At 40.9% G+C, this 23,287-nt stretch overlaps 1 protein-coding gene across 1 annotated transcript in view; it reads right to left on the bottom strand.

Annotated features, from left to right (window-relative positions):
- The window catches only part of GALNTL6 (polypeptide N-acetylgalactosaminyltransferase like 6), a 1,145,577-nt gene that overhangs the window by 73,664 nt on the left and 1,048,626 nt on the right, over positions 1-23,287 (bottom strand). Inside the window, exon 8 of the mRNA XM_033857546.2 lies at positions 8,146-8,253. Coding sequence (XP_033713437.1) covers positions 8,146-8,253 — 108 coding nt within the window. The remainder of the gene's footprint in view (positions 1-8,145; positions 8,254-23,287) is intronic.

Genomic DNA, 23,287 nt, shown 5'->3' with positions numbered 1-23,287 from the left:
TCTCATCCCTTAAGACCGTATTGGACTGAGATTGAGGGTCAGAACATGATGGAATTATTTTTCATGAGCTAAAAAAAAATTATGAGAAAGTGGAGATAACCAGTTGTTGTGGGAATTGTTGAAGGGGTGCCGATAGAAACAGAGGTCTCTGTGTTCCAGTGAGGACGTATGGCCCACAGCTAGATGATGGCCAGCCTGTCTGAGTCTATCCAGGACCCAAACAAGTTCTTGCACATTGAGGACCGAAGCGCTGGTTCCTCCAGAGGCAACACCACAAGCTAGAAGTTGATGCTGTTACTGGGAATGATGGTGGTGGTGTGGCTTCTCCCATGACTTTACGTGGGGTGGGGGGGCAGAGGCAAGCGGGAGCACAAAGCAAAGGGCAGATCTTACGTGCTGCAGAGTGGGGACTTCCTCTGACAAACAAGTATGTGAGCACACAGAGGAAGACTTTGGGGGCGTCTAGAGACACCTGGGAATGATGGGAAGGGCGTTCACCTGGCAGTCAAGCCCATGGTGTCTCCTGCTGTCACAACCTGAGTGCAAAGGACAGTGTGATCTCGTTTGTGAATGATGATTATTGATCCATTTGCTATATACATCGCATATCATGTATATAGGTCACAACCAGCATCTTCTAACCATCAGCTAAGGAGAGTATCTAGTGTTTTGTTCCTCCACAAGAACACCCACAGCAAGCAGTCCAACAAATTGTGATGGAACTAAATGGTGCTGAAGCATTGTTCTATCTGTTATTAGAAGACCCTGTTTTAGTTTCCGTACTTTCAAAAAAGGCAAAAAAAAAAAAACCTTTATGTTTTTAACAGCTCACGCAGGGTTCTTAAGTTGAAAACTACATCTGTTCAAAGTTTAGGCAATCTGTGAAATTTTATTTTTATAAAGCATTTTCCAAATTAGAACACCAAGAGCATCCGGACACCACAAAGCCGCCCATTGGTTTTTAACCGTTTCTCAGTTTATAGAGTAGCAAGCGGAACTGTTTTCTCCACCTCACACGACATTAGAAAGGAAATGTGCTTGGGCTGGAATTGTAGTTGGAGATGGAATTCTTGCCATGAACTAATAAACAACTGGAAACAAGGGTGATTAGAATGGAAATGACACAGCAGAGGCCTCCAGCAGCGTCACTCTGCATTTACACATCTCAGGGTAAGAAGCTCATTCCCCTGAATGAGTCCCTCTGAGCCAGGTGCTCCTGCGATTTCATCGTCCAGTTGAGGCCCCAAAAGGCAGAGTCATAGAGCAGCCAGTTCTGCTCCCTCTTGCAAGAGTTGCATTTTTGGTTACGGAGATTATGGCAAACTTGTGGGAGTTTGGGGGGAAAGTACGTAGAGGAAATAAGAAGAAGACCAAACGAAAAGTTAGTTTTGAGAAGTTTGGTGGGAAATTGCTGAATTTTAAAGTAATGTTGTCTTTACCTCGCATATTTTGTTCACGAAACTTTCAAATGGTAAGAGACTGTACCCGTCAGTGATTTGCTCCTTCACTTTCTGTTTCGGTGTCTATGTTTGGTATGAAAATTCTATGCTTTACCTCCATATTATTTAAGCATTTTAGAGACAAAGTGTGATTCTGTTGTTTTTTGTTAAATGAAGAGCTAAAAAACATGGATGCTTAAAATTCTCAGACCCCTGGGGTAGGAATTAAGGGAGCAAGTGAGGGTCAAGCCGTGGGGAACACATTAGTGTTTCACGTTTTCCCATCTCCTCTCCCTAGGTCGTTGGCAGATGGAATAGTTTTCCTCATTTTCCTCACATGCAAAACAAGCGGTAGAAAAAGGGACATCATTGAAGGTTAGTATGAGTGCTGTACAGGCAGAAACTTCTCTCTAGTGGGGACTGTCCTTGGGTGAGGTGACATTCTGTTACAAAGGGGAGGCTTGATTTAATTAAAAGGTCCAATGCTCCTGGCTTAGGATATGGGGCAAGCTCTATGCATTTCCGCCTGGCACATGGTGGGCACTTGATAAATATTTATTGAAGAATTTCTGCAGCCTGAGCCTTCTTTGTGGCAAGAGATGACATTTATCTTCATAACCCGCAATGGACTCATCAAATCTCAATGATTTATTGAACCATTATTGTCACATAATAAAGTTATGATTGATTTTTAGGGAAGCTATCAGGAAAAATGATGAAATATTATTTATGGAAGATGCTTGAATTTTTTTTTTTGCGGTACACGGGCCTCTCACTGTTGTGGCCTCTCCCGTTGTGGAGCACAGGCTCCGGACACGCAGGCTCAGCAGCCGTGGCTCACGGGCCCAGCCGCTCCGCGGCACATGGGATCCTCCCGGACCGAGGCATGAACCCGCGTCCCCTGCATCGGCAGGCGGACTGTCAACCACTGCGACACCAGGGAAGCCCAAGATGCTTGAATTTTTAAATAAAAAGTTCAATATGGTGATTCCTCAAAAAATTAAAAATAAAACGACAGTAGGATCCAGCTTACCCCTCTTCTGGGTATTTTTCCGAAGAATATGAAAACACGAATTTGAAAAAAATATATGCACCCTTATGTTCATTGCAGCATTATTTACAATAGCCAAGATATGGAACAAGGTAAGTGCCTATCAACAGATGAATGGATAAAAAAGATGTGGTATATATACACAATGGAATATTACTTAGCCATAAAAAGATGACATTTACCCTTTGTGACATGGATGGACCTTAAAGTTACTATGCTAAGTGAAACAAGACAGACAAAGATAGACAAACACTGTGTGATTTTACTCATATGTGGAATGTACAAAACAAACAGACATACAAAAAACAAAATAAATGAACAAGCCAAACCGAAGAAAAACAAACACGTAGACTCAGAGTAGTGGTTACAGAGGGGAAATGGGGGCAAACTGAGTGAAGGGGACCAACTGCATGGTGGTTGACGGAAACTAAAGTTTTGGTGGTGAGCACTGTAGTGAATACAAAAGTAGAAATATAGTGCTGTACACACGAAACTTACATAATGTTATAAATCAATTTTACCTCCATAAAAATAAAATTTAAAAGTGCCATCTAAATAGGAGATATTATATTTTAAAATATGGCCAGGAGGGGAGAGAAACACATGAGAGCAGTAGGTGAATCATCTTTAGTTCTTGCCACGAGTACTGGACAGACTCATTGCCCTTTTGGTTACACTGTAAGGAAGAATTTGAAATAGTTATTGTTTTGAGAGGAATTGCATCTGCACAGAAGTCCTAGCCATTTATGAAAGCTGTCTTTTGGGAAGAGTTCATTATTTTCTGCCCTTTGGGGGAAAGCCCATGATAGGCCACCGTGACCCCAAACTCAAGGACAGTTTCAAACGAAGCATCTGAATCCTGCAGCTTTCAGAGAAGTCGGACTAAGTGCGGGCTGCTGTTGGCGGCCAAGGTAGTGGTGCTCCGGCTCTATTTGCTGGGCAGCTTCATGAGAAGCAACTGGTTTACAGTCATGACGGGGGAAAGGTCACTTTGTGGGAGAGTCGACTTCCCATTCATCACCATCCTTGATTGCCTTCTTGGCGATTTCATTTTCTGACATCAAACTAGTCCTTTTGAAGAAAATCTGGCAAAATCTGGTTTTTGTGGGCTCTCAGAATCCTGGATGGGTAGTCCACGCACGTCCAGGTCTGGCTCTCCTCGAGCCTGTGTGCAACGGTCGCTTAGGACCCAGCTTATCTAAATCCAACCTCAGCATCCGTCCCTTCCTCTCGTCCCTGTATCTGTACCTTTGTGTCTCAGATGTGGCGACGAAAACTTTGCAGTCACGTCTGACCTCTCTATTCTTGCACAGGGTGGCAAATCAATGAAAATCTCCCAGGAAGTTTTCTTTACAGATGCTTCTTGCATTCAGAATGTTACTTTCTTTAGTCTTTCTCTCCTTTAATATTTACCTGTTGGCTGATCTTTCCATTTTACCCTGACACTTCTTGTTCAAAACCCCCGAGTGCCTCCCTGCAGTCGGTAAGGGAAAGGTATACACCTTGGCCTGCATTCTGTCTCCACTGCACCGTCCCAGTTTAACTGCGGCAGCCCAAACGCAATCCTTTGTCACTCTCTGTGTTTGCTCATTCCTACCTGGCCCTCTTCTCCTGCTGGGGCTCCCCCAGGACTCCCGGCCACTCCAGTTTGTTGCGAGCATTGGACAGACACAGTCCCAGCTCTGCTCGTGGGACGTTTCATCTCCATCCCCTTTAACAATCCATTATTATGGGGATTTGATTTTGGCTTTATAGCTCTTATCCTGAAATTTGGACAGTGGTTGCCATGACATGCAAGATGAAATTTAAAAAAGAACAGTTATCGATCTTACGTCAATGGCAAAACACAGAAGGATACAATCCCCCAGTTTGGGCATCTCTTACAGACTCAGGGTGAGGGTCGGGTCCTGCTTTGTCTCCTGTGCAGCCGAGTAAGCCTCCAGGACCCCATCCACAGTCCGCAGGGCTGCCCTGCTCTGCAAGGGGCCCTCCTGGGGACACGCCCCGGCCACGTGTTCCGAGGGGACCACATCGTGCTGCATCAGCTGGTGTGTTTAGCCGTGGGGTGGCTATTCTGTGCCTCTGTTATGTCACCGATCTCAGGTCCAACGGCATGATTGCCTCAAACACACTGGCATTCACAGGGAAGTCTGAGGTGCCCGAAGTGGCTTCTGCAGGGCACGTGGCTCATGACACAGGCTGTCGCAGTGAAGGGTCTCCTCGGAGGGTCTCCACCGAGGGTCTCCCCCCTCTGCCACTCAGCCACTTGGCTGTTCACGCCTCTGTGTAAAGGACAGTCAGTGCCATCCCAAGGAGGGGATGTCTGTCCCCTCGTCCCTGGGGACTTTCTGGTCCCCCTGCAGCACTAGGGGTGGGCAGCCCTTCCCTCAGGGACTGGCCATTTTCTCCTGGAGAGAAGGTATCACAGCTGTGCCCGGTGTACTGACATTGGACCCCGAGGTAACATGGTGAAACATTTGGTTTTACTCATGACACGTGGACACTCTGATTCCCTGATGAAGCTGAATTGTAGGGCACAATGTCCCAGAATTTTGCATTTGGTGGGAATTGACATAGGGAGGCTAATTCTTATTCTTGCCAAATAAGGGCATTAATAAAAATCTACCATCTCTTATACTGTCATAAGAGGAGAAAAAAAAGCCTAAGATTGATGCATAAAAAGATGTTATTAAATGGAATAGATTTAGCTTCGTGATTCTCAGTTTTCTCAGTTCACTGAGGCTGGGTGAAAAGTGGGCCAGGAACTGGTCCACCGGTCCTGAGTTTGGGAACCACGATTCTGCGAACCATGTTCATCTAACTGAAGTATCCTTGAAGGTCCGAGTTCAGTGCCGCCGCTAGTGTACCCCACCCCTCCTCTTCCCGCCACCACACACATCTTTACAACACGTTTGAACAACTATCCGTATTTGCTGTCTTGTGTTGTCCTCTAATGGTTTCGTGTGTAGACATCTTGTCTCTTCCAGCCAGACTGTCTAGGTAAATAGAAGGCACTGACTAGCTAATTATTTGCATTTCTTTCTATGATACATGCTGGTTTGCTATTTAGAGGACTGTAGGCTATTCACACGTGTGTGTGTGTGTGTGTGTGTGTGTGTGTGTGTGTGTGTGTGAGATGCGTGTGTGTTGTGAAAGTCAGCTGGAGCCCTCTATTTACATAGGCACATAAAAGAAGGGTGCACATTTCTGAAGAAATAAGTGAGCTTTGTGATAAGAAAATTAGCCTGTGGAGTTTCCTCCATCTTTCTCTCCGTTTCCTGCAAGGCTGGAAGGATGAACTCCCTATTGTGTGGACCTGGCCCTGCATTTGAGCATCTGTAAAGTCTCCTCATTTGTGATGATTCAGGGTGTAGCAGGTAGTTGAGATTCTCAACCACCTGCAGGGTGTAGCAGGTAGTTGAGATTCTCCCACAAAATATCAGGTGTAGGTGTACCTGCTACAGGTGTACCTGCTACACCTGCAGGGTGTAGCAGGTAGTTGAGATTCTCCCACAAAATATCAGAATTGTTTTTCATTTTAATACGCTTTTTTATTTAAAAAAATCATAAAATGTTTCTTAGAGTGACAGCTGAGCCTCAATATTTATGACTTTCTGATTGCTCTAGCAGTTTAGAGAAAAAATAAAAAGGAGCTTCAAGTAAAATTTAAGTGGTAAAGATTAAAATTCAGAATTATGGATGTTTTTTCATTTGAATAAATCCTCCCTCTTTGCTGGAAATTTTATGTGCCAGCCTGTTTCCCTATAGTTGACAGTCTTTGAAGAAGGACTTAATTTCTTTCTTCGAAGTATATGAACAGAGTTATTTTTTGAAGATCCGCACAACTCCCTCCCACCACCCCCCCCCCCCCCCCAGCTTCTAGACTCTACTTTTGGCTGCAAACCAAGCACACACACCACCCATCTTGCACATAAAAGATTCAGTTTGGGACACAAGCGTGGAGCGTATGAGTGAGTGAAATGGACAGACGACAGAACATCATTATCTTGGGGATGTTTTAAACTGCTGCTACTGATGATAGCCACACAGCTGATTTATGGTATGTGCTCAAAACTGTTTAGTCATTTCCCTTTTTGGGAGTTCATGAGTTTTCAGATTCATATGTATTAAGTCTTATGCCTAAATTAAATCATATTTCCTAACCCCCAATGCAGCTCTTTAATCACTTTGTGATTGGTTTCTTTTCTTCAAATAATATGTTTCTCTAACAACTTAATGGAGTATGTTATTAACGTCTGATTAATCTTTTGCGGATGGAGGAATAATATGACTACCTCCCTTCAAGGTGTATGTAATGTAACTTCATTACTATTAACTCAAACTGCTGTAAGAGAGATTATGGTGCGCCCAGGAAAACAAAGAAAACGGACGTCATTGACAAATAATCTCAGAAAGGGAATAAGGCAGAATCCTCCTTCCCCAAAAAGGACTCACTATAAATGAGAATTTTATTATACTTCATTAAAATGTTTACGTTTTAGTAAGACCTTAGACCTGCGGCATTTTCTTGTCTTAGTTTTTCCTGACTCATTAATTCTTTCAACACAGCTTGGTGAGTGACACCGACCCTTGTTCTAGGTGCCGGGAGAATAGTAGCAAATAATTCCGAGAGAAACTCTGCCTGTGTGGGATTGATACTCTCATGAATCCTGATGAATTAGTTTATATTTTTTTAAAAGCTTGTTGTGTGAGCTTACTGAACTTTATATAAAAGACTTGATTATATATTGCAGCCTTATTAGTAAAAGAACAAACATGAATCATTTGGGATTAGATTCTTAGGGGAACATGGTGCAGAGGGTGGTGGTGAAACACCCTTTCTCTAGACCTGGGGTCTTAGCAGTAGCAGGTACAGATTGTGGTGCCTGAAATTGATGGAGTGACGAAAAAAGGGACACAGAAAACGGGAATTGTCAGGATTGTTTCCAGAAGGTATCATGACCACGTTCTCCCAAACATTGTAAAAGGCAGAAGAGAAAAGCATCCTTGCGTCTGGTCTAAGATAAAGGTTTTACTCAAAACAATATCTTAAAAAAAAAAATCTTGGACTTGACCAGTTTTGGAATTTTGAGGATGGGGTAGAATTTTAGGCAGAGCTGACCCTGATTAAGAATGAGAGGAAGGAGGAGTTCGGGAGACACCTCTCCGCATCCCGTTTACCCTGTTCTCCATCTGACTTATCCTGTTACACTCCCTGTGAGGGGTCCATTCTGAAGACCTGGGATTAAACCCCAACTTTGCTATTTGTCACTCGTGTACGTGAAAGAGCCACCTTGCTAAGCCTCAGTTTTCTCATCTACAAAATAAAGATAAGAATATTAAGCTCCGAAAGTATAGATGAAGACTAAATATAATATGCAAATATAGTAATATATAAATATAATGTATGTGCAAGTGCTTCGATACAATTAATAACAAGACTTAGCATCATAACTAATACTTCCTTAAGGAATGGAAATAAAACTCTGAGAAACACAGGAACCTCTACATTGAAAGCCTGCCAAATGGAATGGCCAAGCCGTGGATTTGTACGTTGATCAGACGGTGCCTTGGATTAAACCACGTGTGAGGCTTCACATTTCGCACACGGAAAACCATAGCAAACCCCACTTATTCTGATCCCTGGTTACTCACTCTTGCCAGACTGGTCCCGGATGGAACTTTATAAGGGACGTACTTCCTGTAGATATGACCAACTCTAGAACATGGAACGTCAAACATTTCTCCTCCACACATCCAGACCTAAAGAGGGGAAATTAAAAGTATAATAAAAGCGAACGGTACCTTTCATACCAAAAGACCCAAATTATTAGTAAGATTCATACAAAATCTTAAAATCTCTTAAAGTCTCTAAATCAATAATTTCTGTTTATTATCAATGGCCAACCAAGGGGAAAAAAACCCACATTTTAAAAAAGCTAGATTCATAGGAGTATAGAACCAAAATATTAGTTCAGTAAATCTAATTTCCATAGATAACATGTTGACATATTTTTTATTCTCGTAGAATTTTAACACAACTATTGTAATAAACTGACATTTAATGGTTAGACATCTTATTTATATAGATATTTGTTTTGACAATCTTGTGAAGTCATTAGAAGAAATAACATTGGAATTTGTGTCAGTTAAAAAAGGAATTTCTAAAATAGGTGAATGAATGAAGCCACTTAGGTATATCCATAATTTATCTAGATACTGAAACTTTCAGTAGAGCTCACCTTAAGAATCAGAGTTGCATTCTAATTTCTCCCCACTCCCGATCTTTTCTTAGGTACAGAAAATAATTGGTTAGTGATGTGTACTCAAGAGATGTTAAACTCAGGGTATCTGTTAAGATGTTGTACTTATAGGTAGTGATAAAAATTAATTGGTTATGTTTTCCCATGACTGCCCACTCAAACCATTAATCCTGGTTTTATACAACAGGCTGCACTGTAAACGGGCTAATTATCAAAACATAAATGCAGGCTTCATATATGCTAGATTTTTAGCTATTTTCATTGCAAGAAAATGATTTAAAAAAAGAGTTAGATACTTTAATGGTTAGTTTTATGTGTCAAAGGCTGCACCAGAGCGTCCAGATAGTTGGTCAAACATGACTCTGGCTGTTTCCATGAGGATGTTTTATGGATGAGATTAACATTTAAATTGGTGGATTTTGAGTAAAGCAGTTTCTCTCCGTGATGTGGGTGGACTTATCCAATCAGTTAAAGGCCCTTGAAGAACAAAGACTGACCTGCCTCAAGCAACAAGGAATTCTGCCGGCAGACTGCGTGCCTTTGAACTTGAAAGGCAACTCTTCCCTGCATCTTCAGCCTGCTGGTCTACCTTGCAGATGTTTGGATTTACCAAGCTTCCTCAATCCCATGAGCCAATTCCCTTCAATAAATCTCCCTCCATATATGTACCCTGTTGGTTCTGTTTCTCTGGAGAACCCTGACAGATGCAGATACACAGCTTCTTTTAAAGTGAAATATTGGAAGAGAGAAAGAGAAATGTTTATGTCTTAACTTACATCTGCTTCCATCTTCTTTCACTAAGAGGAATGGCACCCTAAGTAAGACTGGTGAGCAAACAGTGATGAATGGAATCCCAAGGGGATGGCAAATGGATTATGAAAACAATACTCAGTTGCTCTAACTCCTGAGAGTTCAGGACTATTCATGGTATCAATTTCAACTTGGCTTTAGATCAAGTCGTCAGAACTATGCATAGATCATGTAAAGCTGGGAGGGGCAGAGAACATTCTAAACTACAGTACCGACATCTGGAAAGATCCCGAGAGGCTGGAGCTATTATATAAGATTAAACATAAAAAGGGTAAATATAAGGACCTGTCCCCAGACCTGCAAAAATCAACTCTTCCAGAGCAGGAGAAGGTAGAAAAAAGACTGAGTAGCACAAAACACATCACCAGCAAAATATGGAGAGTTTAGGGATTAAAGGTCTTGATCTATCTACCTGAAGTCTTATGCTAATTTCTGAGAAAATGCTTTATATTCCCTTGTAAAGAGAATTACCAACATGGGGAAGGGATGCAAACTGTGTCTTAGAAAGAAACAATTGGAAGAATGGAGGTTCGTAGTCTTGATAAGATAAAATTCAGAGAAGTGCTTTTCGAATATCTGAAGAACCTAACATTTGGTAGTGATGTTCGTAGAACCCCAAGGAGCTAGGACTAGGATTAATAGGATAGAGCTATAAAGAGACAGATTGCAACTCAGTGGAAGGAGGAAATTTGTAATAGGCAGCTCGGATAAAGATGAAATGGGCTTCCTGTATTGCTAGGTGTGTTGAAATCCACAGTTGATGACATTTTGTAGACAAGAATGTAACTCTGGTGGACAGTTGATCTAGCCGATATTTTAGGTAATTCTAATAATAAGAGTTAGCATTTATGAATGCTTACTGTGCTCTTTTTCATTTAATGCCCACAACTCAATGACAGACTTTACTATTTCCCCAGTTATGTAGGTGGGAACATGGCAGCCTACAGGCTAACTTGTCCAAAGCTGCAGAATTGGCCACATCCAGAACAGAGATATGCATCCTAGTGATCTAACTCCAGTGCCCACTTACTAAGTCAACAGTTTATCTACAGAGTCAGCAAACTTTGTTGTAAAGGGCCAGATAGTAAATACTTCAGGCTTTGTGGGTTATATGGTCTTGCAACTAAGAAACTTTGCTAAGAAGAGACATGACTGTATTTCAGTAAAACTTTGTTGACATAGATAGGCAGTGGGTCATAGTTCGCTGGTCCCTGTTCTATAAGATACACAATCCTTTCAAACACTGAAATTCAGGGATTCTAAGATACTACATATGGGAGGTTGCATTTTCCCAACTTAGACACCACAATATCTCCCATTGCACATGCCCCTCTACAATGTGACCTTGGTACCCCCCACTGAGATGTGGGACTATGTTCCCTGTCCTTGAATTTGGGTGTGCTTGTGAATTCTTAGGCCTGTAGAGGACAGCAGAAGTGACTGAGGTCATGAAAGGCATAGCTTCTGCCTGTCCCCTGGGGCACTCGTTTTTGCAAATTTGAGCTGCCATGTAAGAAATCTGACACCTTGAGGAGACCCCACTGTAGAAAGTTTGGGCCACATGAAAGGTCACGTGTAGGCGCTCGGGCCGACAGCCTCAGCTGTTTTCACCAACACCCAACATCAACTGCTGGGCATGTAGATGAAGATTCCTCTAAATGATTCCAGCCTCTAGCTGTGACCCTAGATACCATGCAGCAGAAATGAGCTCTCTCCTTTGTACCTTTTCTGAATTTGGGACCCAGGAATTTGATACAATGCTTGTTTTATGCTGTAGATTTTGGGGTGCTTCGTCAGGCAGTAATAACTGGACTACAGACTTCCAAATCCGCGGTGGAGGTGACCTCTAACACGGGATAAAAATTTACAGGTCACCCACAGATTTTATCTCATCCTACTGTGGGAGATACAGTGCAGGACGTACAAATTTCCATGCTCACTTCTTCCGGGGCTCACTGCCAGGCTATAATCCCCAGCTCCTTGGTATTCAGAAGGGGCTGTATGCTTGTTTCTTGCCAGTGGAATGTGGACAGAAGTGATGTGCATCACCTCTGGGCTCAAGTCAGTAAGCGGGGACTTCCTTTCTCCCCTTCATGATTCTCTTCTCCCTCAGAGCCTGATGAATTGCAGAAGATCCAGAGGAGGCCTCTGAGCCCCTAGAAGGTGGTGGAGTCACTAGGCAGATGGGGCCTGAGTGTCTGGAAACCGGGGTGGAGCAGAGCACACAGCTTCCTTCTCTCCCAGGGCTGAAGTGTAGCAGCTGCATGACTGATGCTAAGTTACCAAGATTTGGGGATTATTACAGCAGTTGGTCCACTCTAAGAACCCTGTTTTGTTTGGTTCTATTTTCAGTCTCTTCTGACATTTTAACTCAAATACAGTGAATTTTTTAAGTACAATTTTAATTTTATCAAAAACTTTATTGAATCAAACAGCCTGAATATTTGTGAGATTATTTCCTTTTATTAACTGTGCATTTTATTTTATTTTTGTTTAATTTATAAATTTATTTATTTAGTTTTGTCTGCGTTGGGTCTTCGTTGCTGTGCACGGGGTTTCTCTAGTTGTGGCGCACGGGGGCTACTCTTGGTTGAGGTGCGCGACCTTCTCATGGAGGTGGCTTCTCTTGTTGTGGAGCATGAGCTCTAGGTGCACGGGCTTCAGTAGTTGTGGCTCGTGGGCTCAGTAGTTGTGGCACGCGGGCTCAGTGATTGTGTCGCACGGGCTTTGTTGCTCCGCGGCATGTGGGATCTTCCCGGACCAGGGCTTGAACCCATGTCCCCTGCATTGGCAGGTGGATTCCCAACCACTGCGCCACCAGGGAAGTCCCAGTTGTACATTTTAAAGAGAGACAATTTGAAAGTAATTAGACAATAGATGCAGGGGTGGGAAACCGGAGGGCAGAGAATGTTCAGGAGTCCTATGTGTAATCAAATGTCAGAGGTAGGCAAGTGTCAAGGCAGAGAAGCTTTCCTACCATCCGCAGCTGGGAGAGAGTGATTGGTTGGCCCAGGTGTTTATTTTTCATGAAAAGGGGACCGCATTTCTCTCATCATTTGGTGAGGTGGCCAATCCCTCTTGCGGGACAAGGGGATGGTGACAAAGGACAGCCATAATAGAAAGTTAAATAAATCCTCGTTGCCTTCCTTTCCAAGGTAGGGCAAAAAAATAACCAAACACACACACAAAAATGAAATTCTAATTCTCTTTGGAGGGTCACTGTAATACAGTTTTTAAAGATCTTTCTATGGGTGTGTAACAAATTACCAGAACTTGGTGTCTTCAAACATCACACATTTATTTATGATCTCCCGTTTCTGTGGGTCAGAGGTCCTGTGGGCTCCGTGGGGTCCCCTGCCTGGCGTCTCACGAGGCTGAAATCCAGGTGGTGGCTGGACTGAGCACTTATCTGGAGCCTCTGGGGAAGAACCTGCCTTTAGGCTCATTTAGTTCCTGACAGCTGTAGGACCAGGGCCCGTTTCCTTGCTGGGGATGCCCAGGGCTGCTCCCAGACCCATTCTCAGTTCCTTTTTCCGGGAACTCTCCATCTTAGCCACGGCTAACCGCCCTCACATAGAACCCTTCTCAGGCTTTAAATCTGCCTGACTTCTTGTGCTCCCTGCTGGGGAAAACTCCCTGCTCTACAGGGGCTCCTATGCTGTAAAGCAACTATACTCCAATAAAAATTAAAAAAAAAATAAAAAAAGAGCATGGTCTAGCTTGGCTGGGAAAAAAGAAAAAAAGACCTTACTGAGTTGTGAGAATTAACTGAGCAAAATAGATTTAAAGGCAGGAGTACAGTTTCTGTAAGAGTATTCACTCAATAAATATGTTAATTTATTGAGTCTCAATCAATCAATCAAGGGGCCCCTGTGATTAGTTTAGGCCCACCAGGGTCATTGTCCTAGCTTAGCGTCAACTAACTAGAAATTACCTTTGCCGTGACTTTTTTGCCCTGGAATATAACTTAAGTGTAGGAGGAAGCCAGGGAAGAGGGGCAGCTTGGAATTCTGCCCACCGCCATCACCAATGAAGCAAATGTTATGCCTTCTATTGCTAACCTACTCCAAATTCTTAAAATTCTCCCCCTCAGAAATTTTTCTTTATAGCTAAGTCCAATTCAGAAAATGTCTGTCCAGATTTTTCAAAAAATGCTAACACCAGTGTTAGAAAGGAATCCTAGAATTTATTTTTTTTCTCCATATTGCCACTGTGATCACTTACAAGCATGAATCTGAGTCTATCATGCTTCCATTTAAAATCCTTCGGTGGTTTTCTGTTGCTGCCAGGGTAGCGTTACAACTCCTGCATAAAGATTCCCAAGCCTTGCATTATCTCATCTTCGCTTAACTGTCCCTCAATCACTCTCTCCTTTCTTCCCCTCCCTCCTCCCCCATCTGGTCTAGTTTTGATTCTCTACAAAGGACCAAGTTCCCCTCCTCAGGGCTTGCTGCTGTAAAGTTTTCTCTCTAAAGAAATTCTCCCCTTCGTCTTTCCTACCCCTTGACTGGTGTTTCCTATTTATTTTCCAAATTTCACCTAGATTTGTTAGGACTCCTGTTTTATACTCTCTTTCCATCCCGTACTTCTCTTTTCAGGTAATTCATGAATCAAGTCGACAAACAGGGTAGCGAGCAGTTACTGTATGCCAGGCATCATTCACTGTTGGAGGTTCAAAGTTCTGAATGCATGGAACTTTCTTTCAAGTAGAGACAGTGCTTATGACAACAGGAATCAAGTGACTTATTTGCATGTGCGTAATGATTCGCCTCATGTTTAGATAATAAATATTTGTTAAGTGTGATCATCTCATTCAATTATGCTTATACTCCTACTTATGTAGGGGCTCTAAGACCTTCTCCATTTAGTCCCGCTTCTTATGACCTCAGGGCCAACTTGCTTTCACCATAAGCACACCAACTCAATTGTCTCTACTTTCAGAGGTTTTTTTTTTTTTAACATCTTTATTGGAGTATAATTGCTTTACAATGGTGTGTTAGTTTCTGCTGTATAACAAAGTGAGTCAGCTATACGTATACATATATCCCCATATCTTCTCCCTCTTGCGTCTCCCTCCCTCCCACCCTCCCTATCCCACCCCTCTAGGTGGTCACAAAGCACGGAGCTGATCTCCCTGTGCTATGCGGCTGCTTCCCACTAGCTAGCTATTTTACATTTGGTGGTGTATATATGTCAATGCTACACTCTCACTTCATCCCAGCTTCCCCTTCCCCCTTCCTGTGTCCTCAAGTCCATTCTCTACGTCTGTGTCTTTATTCCTATCCTGCCCCTAGGTTCTTTAGAACCTTTTTTTCCCTTTAGATTCCATATATATGTGTTAGCATATGGTATTTGTTTTTCTCTTTCTGACTTACTTCACTCTGTATGACTGACTCTAGGTCCCTCCACCTCACTACAAATAACTCAATTTCATTTCTTTTTATGGCTGAGTAATATTCCATTGTATATCTGTGCCACATCTTCTTTATCCATTTATCTGTCGATGGACACCTAGGTTGCTTCCATGTCCTGGCTATTGTAAATAGAGCTGCAATGAACACTGTGGTACAGGACTCTTTTTGAATTATGGTTTTCTCAGGGTATATGTCCAGTAGTGGGATTGCTGGGTCATACGGCAGTTCTATTTTTAGTTTTTTAAGGAACCTCCAAACTGTTCTCCATAGTGACTGTATCAATTTACATTCCCACCAACAGTGCAGAGGTTTCTCCACACCCTCTCCAGCATTTACTGTTTGTAGATTTTTTGATGATGGCCATTCAGACTGGTGTGAGGTGATACCTCATTGTAGTTTTGAATTGCATTTCTCTAATGATTAGTGATGTTGAGCATCCTTTCATGTGTTTGTTGGCAGTCTGTATATCTTCTTTGGAGAAATGTCTATTTAGGTCTTCTGCCCATTTTTGGATTGGGTTGTTTGTTTTTTGATATTGAGCTGCATGAGCTGCATGTATATTTTGCAGATTAATCCTTTGTCAGTTGCTTCATTTGCAAATATCTTCTCCCATTCTGAGGGTTGTCTTTTGGTCTTGTTTATGGTTTCCTTTGCTGTGCAAAAGCTTTTAAGTTTCATTAGGTCCCATTTGTTTACTTTTGGTTTTATTTCCATTTCTCTTGGAGGTGGGTCACAAAGGATCTTGCTGTGATTTATGTCATAGAGTGTTCTGCCTATGTTTTCCTCTAAGAGTTTGATAGTGTCTGGCCTTAGATTTAGGTCTTTAATCCATTTTGAGTTTATCTTTGTGTGTGGTGTTAGGAAGTGTTCTAATTTCATTCTTTTACATGTAGCTGTCCAGTTTTCCCAGCACCATTTACTGAAGAGGCTGTCTTTTCTCCATTGTATATTCTTGCCTCCTTTATCAAAGATAAGTAGAGTTGTTTTGTTTATTTATACCATGGATATCACCACATACGTCTTTATTTTTTTCAGTCTTCAATAGCAGTGTCCGTCTCAGTAGAGGGATGCATATCCTGACACACTAGGGAGGTACGTTTGGGTAACAGAGTGGGTACATGCTTTCTTCAGGAAAGCACCACTGTTGTGGCATTTCTCAAATCCTGTATTTGTTCCGAAAGACGTGGTTTATATTTTTAAAAGACATTTCCTGGTAGCGTGATGTGATGATATTCTTTAAAAATATTATGGCATTGTCATACTTAAGCATCTAACTCTTGGAGAAACATTTTAGATTTACAAACAACATGCCTTCTTTTGACAACATAAATATTTTAAAGCAGTGTTATTTTACCGTGAATGAGCACAGTGTGTTTTTTTCATCATGTAGCTCAAATTGAATGAATAATTGAATGCTTGCCTTCTTTTTTAATCACTTTTCAATACCAGCCACAAACTGGAGTTTCGGCACAGAGAATGTTAAATTGAATGGCATCATACAATTACAGCAGTCATATGGAATATGAATGAGTTTCAGTAAGAAATCGGCTGTCAGGAGGTTAGTAAGGGAACATTATCAAGTATAAGATGAAGCATAATATACTACATGGACATGGTGACCTAAATTTAAGAAAAAAGAAATGTATTAGTGCATTCAGTTCCAAAGCCTGCTCTCCCTCTAATCTTCCCTCGCCCTCTTCTGCCCCTCCCTCCCTCTGCTGTAGCAGTTCTGGCCTCTTTTCTGTTCCTCTGACATGCCAGACACCCTTCCGTCTTAGGGCGTTTGTGCCGGCTGGTCCCTCTGTCTGGAATTCTCTCCCCAGACTCCCCATGGCTAGCTCGTCATCTCTTTCAAGTCTTAGCTCCAAAGCCTCTGGCCCCAAACACCCTCTCACCACACACTGTCAGCCCTCCTCACCCCACTCTGCTTCTGTTCTCCAGCACTTAACACCTTCTCACTCACTTATTCATTATGTTAATTTCTTTAATTTTTTTAAACTTTTCATTTTATTGATATATTGGAGTATAGTTGATTAACAATGTTGTGTTAATTTCAGTTGTATGACAAAGTGATTCATTATGTTTCTTATTTATCGGCCTCTCTCCCTAACAATGGCAAGTATCTTTGTGTGTTTTATTGAGAGATGGACCTTAAGCACCTAGGACAGTGCCTGACACACAGTTGGTGCCCTGTAAGTATTTGTTGAATAAATGAATGAACTACCCGTTTATTGATATAAAGTAAGGTTAATTCCAAACAATTCAGTAATTTAATGATAATCTTCCATTTAGCTGCCAATAAAAGCTATGCTCTCTAGTATATTCAAATACAATTTCAAGGGAATAAGCTATCTTGAGCTTATTTTCGTTTGTAACTGGTTTAGTATAAAGAAGTGATTGATGATAAAAGTACAGAGCATATATAAATAAGAAATTAAATTTCTGGGGCTGGAAAATAACTTTCTAAGTGTGTGGTGTGACTTGGATGGGTTATGTTTGAAAAACTTCTCAAGACTAGACAATCAACCCCTTTGTACCATCTATCTAGAAATTAAAATATTAGTTGTTAACCTAAAAAGCTTTAGTGTGTAGATATTGCAAAGGGCCGTGTCTGTCATTAAACTCGTTTTCTAGGCTGGATGTAATAAAAACTGTACTTTTCGACCTGACTCGATCTAAAAAAGGTAACAATGGAAAGGCACATGCACACCATTGCTTTGCTTTATTCTTAGAAACCTGGGTTTTGAGGTTATTCTTAGAGATTAGGAGAAAAAAAGAACAGCTTATTTTGACCTTGCCCGACTCTCCTTTTCTATTTGTTGATCGGAACATAATAAAAGCAGAAACGGGAAAATGTATCTGCAGTCTTTACTGAGGATATGTTGGTTTCTAGTCTCAAGGGGGAAGCTTTTGTTTCTGAGCCATCTGCTTAAGATTATTTCAAAGTAAGAGATGCTCTGTTACGTCAGTATAAACAAATCGTGCCCAAGCTATCTTGCATTTAATGAGCTTCAAGAGGTCTGGGTGGGGCTGGCAGGGTTTCAGAGGGTATGTTGTTCAGAAGATCCTGTTTTTAAGACGTGACGTTTATATTTGCAGTAACACTACGCTCCTAAAAGCAGTGATTGGGGTGGGACATAAAAACAGATATATCGCTTTTTGGTTTATCTGAAACATTAATTCTTGGGGAGGAAAGAATGGATTGGAACATCTTCTGAGTGCTTCTCTAGGTAAAAATACTATGGTTTGAGGACACAATCCCTCATGTCCCTTAACTCATTATTCTATAGCTTAGAAGATACAGTAGAAGCAAAGTGTTCGCTTTTTACTATTATTTCTGTGCGCCTCCAGATTTTAAGTCTATTGCTTAAATTTTCTGACTTCACCATCTGCTAAAAAGAAATGAAGGTTCTTAAAAAACTCTTTAAAATTGGCTTTCTGTAGGGGAACAACTTCTTTCCTTTAGAGAAATACCCAAACATGTGCTTCTCCTTCACCCCTGAGTCAGGCTGTCAGTCATCCTACCTTCCGAGTGGCAGGGTGGAACCGGACTCAGGTCACGCTAACTGAAATCCTTCCTTGGGATTTCGTGAAATTGGAATTACCTCTCTGGTGGCGAAGCAGAGAATGAAAGCCTGAGAGCTTCTAGTGGCCATCCCTGAGGGGTGGAAGGAGTATTCTTCAGAAAGCGGCAGAGGCCAGGTGCTCAGGGAAGGGGTCCTGGCAGCCTCCCAGAGGCTCACTCATTTCTTTGACTTTTTCACAGTGTGTTTACTTGAGTGTCCTGTCCAGTTTCCCCTTTCCTCTAAGTTAGTCGGAATTGGGTTTCTGTCTTCTAGTAAACCAAAGAGTCCACATTAAGAAAGCTCTCTCTTGTTGGATTTAGAGATTATCATACTAAGTGAAGTACGTCAGACAAATATCATATGATATCATTCATATATGGAATCTAATTTAAAAAGATGCTATAAATGAACTTATTGGGTTGGCCAAAAAGTTCGTTCGGGTCTTCTGTACGATGTTATGGAAAAACCCGAACGAACTTTTTGGCCAACCCAATATTTACAAAACAGAAACAAGACTCCCAGATTTTGAAAACAAACTTATGATTACCAAAGGGGAAACATGCGGGGTGGAGAGAGATAAATACACACTATTATATATAAAATAGATAATCAACAAGGACCTACTGTATAACACAGAGAGCTCTACTCAGTACTCTGTAATAACCTATATGGGAAAAGAATCTGAAAAAGAGTGAATATATGTACATGTATAACTGAATCACTTTGCTGTACACCTGAAACCAGCACAACATTGTAAATCAACTATACTCCAATCAAACTAAAAAAAAAAAGCTCTCTGAACAGCCAGGGTTTGAGTGTCTGGGGGTGTGAAGCACATCATTCAAAAGCTACTCAGATGAAGACCGTTACGTCGGAAACTTTGGGAAAGCAAACGGTCTTCTAAGCTTCAGTTGATAAGTGTTGAAATTTGAGGGGAAACATTCAAAATGAAGAAATGTCATCAGAATAAAAAATGTGAGCACTCTTAAAGGTTCATAATGGCATTTACGTGATATTTTTTTATCTTGAGAAGCTGACATGCTTTCACAATTCAGGACAGAGCAAAGAACACTTGGCAGTAGGTCTTGAACTGGGCAGGTTCCTACCTTTTCCTGAGTCTCACTTTCATCTTCTGTAAAGTTGGGCTAACGTGTCTGCTTCAGGAGATGGTTGTAAGGACTCGATTGAATAATCACAGAGCACCCTTGGCACATAATAGGTGCTCAAGAACAGTGGTCATGTGTTAATATTACCCGAGGGGACCAGCTTTATTCTTCTGGTATGTGTGGGCTCCAGGGGATGCGTATCATGTATCCACATGTTGACCTGTGTGAGGGGGGGGGTCAGGCTTATGGCGACATGCAAGTCTGAATGTGTGGCGACGAGGTAGGGATTGTATTCTCAACTGTCCTCTCACAGGTTGAAGAGAGGGAGGGAGTTGTGGGGTCAGCTTACAGGGTCCTGGTGTGTTGTAGGTTGCTGACCTTGATGTAAAGTGTAAAAATCAAATCTTTATACCTGTAAAGTCGATGCGTGCGTATACCCCCATGCTCTGTGTAGTACTGTCATTGGGATTTGGGTGACAGGCTTGAGAACTGTATGGAACTTTTTAGGTAACTTTCGAAACATATATCTCTTGAGCTTTTGCGGGGGTGTAAACTGACTTGCATTAGAGTCATTAGATTGTATTTCCTTTTTCTTGTTAGGGAAAATGGCAATCAGAAAAATACAAAAATTCTTAAAAATTTCAACGTTAGAAAAAGATTTCAATAGGAAGTTAAATTGACCTGAACACAGATACCGAATGCTGTGTAAATTGTTATATCCCGCTCTCTTTACAGCTATCTATAAAAGCTAAAATAAAGTTAAACAGGGAATTAGGAAAATGCCGTCAGACATAAAGGAAGTAACAACTGGAAGGAATTTAGACTTGCCAGGCTTCTATCCAATGGACATAAAATTTAACTTGAAAATGCTCTGTTTCACCTGAGGTACCTTTTGTTGGATAATTGAAATGAATCTCAGACTGGCTTGTGAGACATTTAGCAGCTCTTTCTGTTTATCTTTGAGTTTCTGAATGAGTTTAGAGCCATTTTAATATTTTCTTTGGAAGATCAATTCTGGGCATGTTGAACTAGAATGGTTATTTTTATATCACCTAGGCTAAATATTGTAGGGGAAGAAACACCATAGGAACAACTCCAGATATTTTCTTGTGTATGTGAAGGTATACGGTGCGCCCTAAAAAGGCTTGTGTCACATTTTAGACACAAAATGCAACTACGCTTCGAGGTATTTGCAGGCTCAGAAGTAAGGAGAGGTTTTTTGTTTTTAATATAGCTCTCTCATAAAAGCAGTGAGAAGGTATATAAAGTATTTTAGAATCATTCTTGGCATAAAAAGGATTTCTAATGAGTACATTTGATAAGACTGAATTTATTTCTACCAAAACCATTTGTACAAAGCATCGTCACTAGAGTTTATATAGAGGTGGCTTAAGTGGGAAAGAGTATGCTTCCAAAATGAGATTGAGTTGTACCCTTCTAAGGAGACAAGGAAACTATTTCAGGAGTATAAATTAAACACCCTAGGAGGTTTCTGTATTTTCAGACAACTGCAGAGAAAGTGGAAAATGCTTATTAATTAGAACTGTAGGTACTCTGCCAATGTGCCGGAGGCTTGTCTTGGGAACCAAGAGTATGGAAATTAACAACGGTGAGGGCAGGGGGACCGAGGGACCGGCTTGGGGTCAGGGCCCCGGGGAACAACCCCCTTTCTTTGGGACACTAGTGTGTCATTGTTTTGTAGTTTCTCCTGCCAATCTGTGGGTCCTGTAACACATGGAACATTTGCTCTGGTGATGGCTGGATCAGACACACTCAAGGCTGGAGGAGTAGGAGGTTGAGGACCAGTAGACACTGGAGCCCATTCCCCACCTTCTAGTTTGGGTACAGATGCAAATAGTTTAAAAACATGATGCCAGATCTAGCCGTCTCTTCTCTGAGGCTCCTACTTTGTAATATTGGCTGGCTGGACTCCTTTTAGCACTTAGCACCATCTGAAATTATCTTGTTTATTTATTCACTTATTTATTTATGATCTGTCTCTCCTCAGACTAAATTCCACAAGACAGAGAACTTGTCATTTCTGTTGACAATTATATTCTCAGTGTCTGGCAGACAGTAGGCTCTCAATTAATATCTCCTGGATATGTGAATACATCTGTGACAATTGTCTGCATGTGAAATTAATATTGTCATTTTATCATATAAGTGCTTACATTTGTATTATGTGACATGTTATAGATATAAATTATTAAATATATATAACAAAATTTATCTTCTCTCCATATTTATTTTTGCATATATATTTGTACCTTGTCTTTTTTGTCACTTAATAATGATAGGTTTGGATATTATTCCATATTAGTAAAAATACACCTGTTGCATTCTTTTTAAAGGCCATACTGTAGTTCATAGTGATTAATTTAATTAGTCCCCTAGGATGGATATTAATCTTTTTTCATTTTTCATCAATGAAAACAATATTGAGATAAATATCTGTGTACCTGTGTCTTTTCACACGTGGGATTCATCTTTATTTTTTTTCCCTAGATAAGTAGTTGTTCCACACTATTTACTGAGGAATCCACTCTCTTCCTCTTGATTTGAAATGTTTTTCTTATGCTAAATTCCCATATTATCTGGGTCTATTTAAATTCTGTGCCATAGGTATCTCTGTCTAATTTCTGTATTTGATTACTTAAGTTAGCCCCCTATCATTTTTTCCCCAGAAATTTTCTTGTTATTCTATTTGTTTTCCCTTATGAACTAGAAGCAGTTTATCTAGCTGTCCCTGGTTAACCTCCCCCATCCAAAAAATCTTCATGTTATCATTTTTACTGGGATGGCATTAAATACAGGAGTATGCTTAGGGAGAACTATCTTCATTATGAATTTTCATTTATTCGTTTATTTTGTGTGTCCCTCAGTAGCATTGTAACATGTCTTCATGGAGGTCTAGGACATTAAAGTTTATTCCAAGTTGGTTTTTCCTTACTGTCGTAAAGGGTGTCTTCCTTTGGGTGGTTGTTTTCATACATAAAGGCTACTGTTTTCTGTATATTTACACAAACACACATTTTACTCAAGCAACTTACTGAATTTCTTATTTATAGTAGTTTTTCAGTTGGTTCAACTTGAATTGTTCAGGTAGCTATATGGTAATATTATTTGCAATTAATGCAAAATTTCTGTCCTTTCCAATTTTTATATCTCTTATATTATCTTGTCTAATTGAATTGCATACTATCATCAGGATAATCCTAAATGATATTAAATAAATTAATGGGAAAATTCCTAGAGCTGCACTTATTTTGGTGGATTAGGCTTTGAATAGTTATTCTGTTGTGTAATCTTTAATTATTATTTTTAATGCTAGTATTTACAAGTAAAATATGTCTGTACTTTTCTATTTATTTGTGCTGTCTTGGTCAGATTTTGTTATCAATATTACGCCAGTTATCTCATCAACTGGAAAGATTTCTTTCTTTTCTGTTATTAGAGAACAGTTTTTGATAAACATTGTAGCCCTAAGTGTTCCTTAAAGGTTTGGAAGAAACTAATGAGGTTTGGTGCTTTATTTTTCAGAGGGGATAGCTTTTTGACAATTTTCTTTATTTCTTCTATCGTCATTGGGCAGCATGATGGGCAGAATTCTGAGATGGCCCCCAAATTCCCACCCC

The sequence above is a fragment of the Tursiops truncatus genome, chromosome 6 (assembly GCF_011762595.2).
Source record: "Tursiops truncatus isolate mTurTru1 chromosome 6, mTurTru1.mat.Y, whole genome shotgun sequence".
NCBI classification, from domain to species: Eukaryota; Metazoa; Chordata; class Mammalia; order Artiodactyla; family Delphinidae; genus Tursiops; species Tursiops truncatus.
Note: the sequence above shows the minus strand (reverse complement) of the source record. Positions and strands in the feature narration are given on the sequence as shown.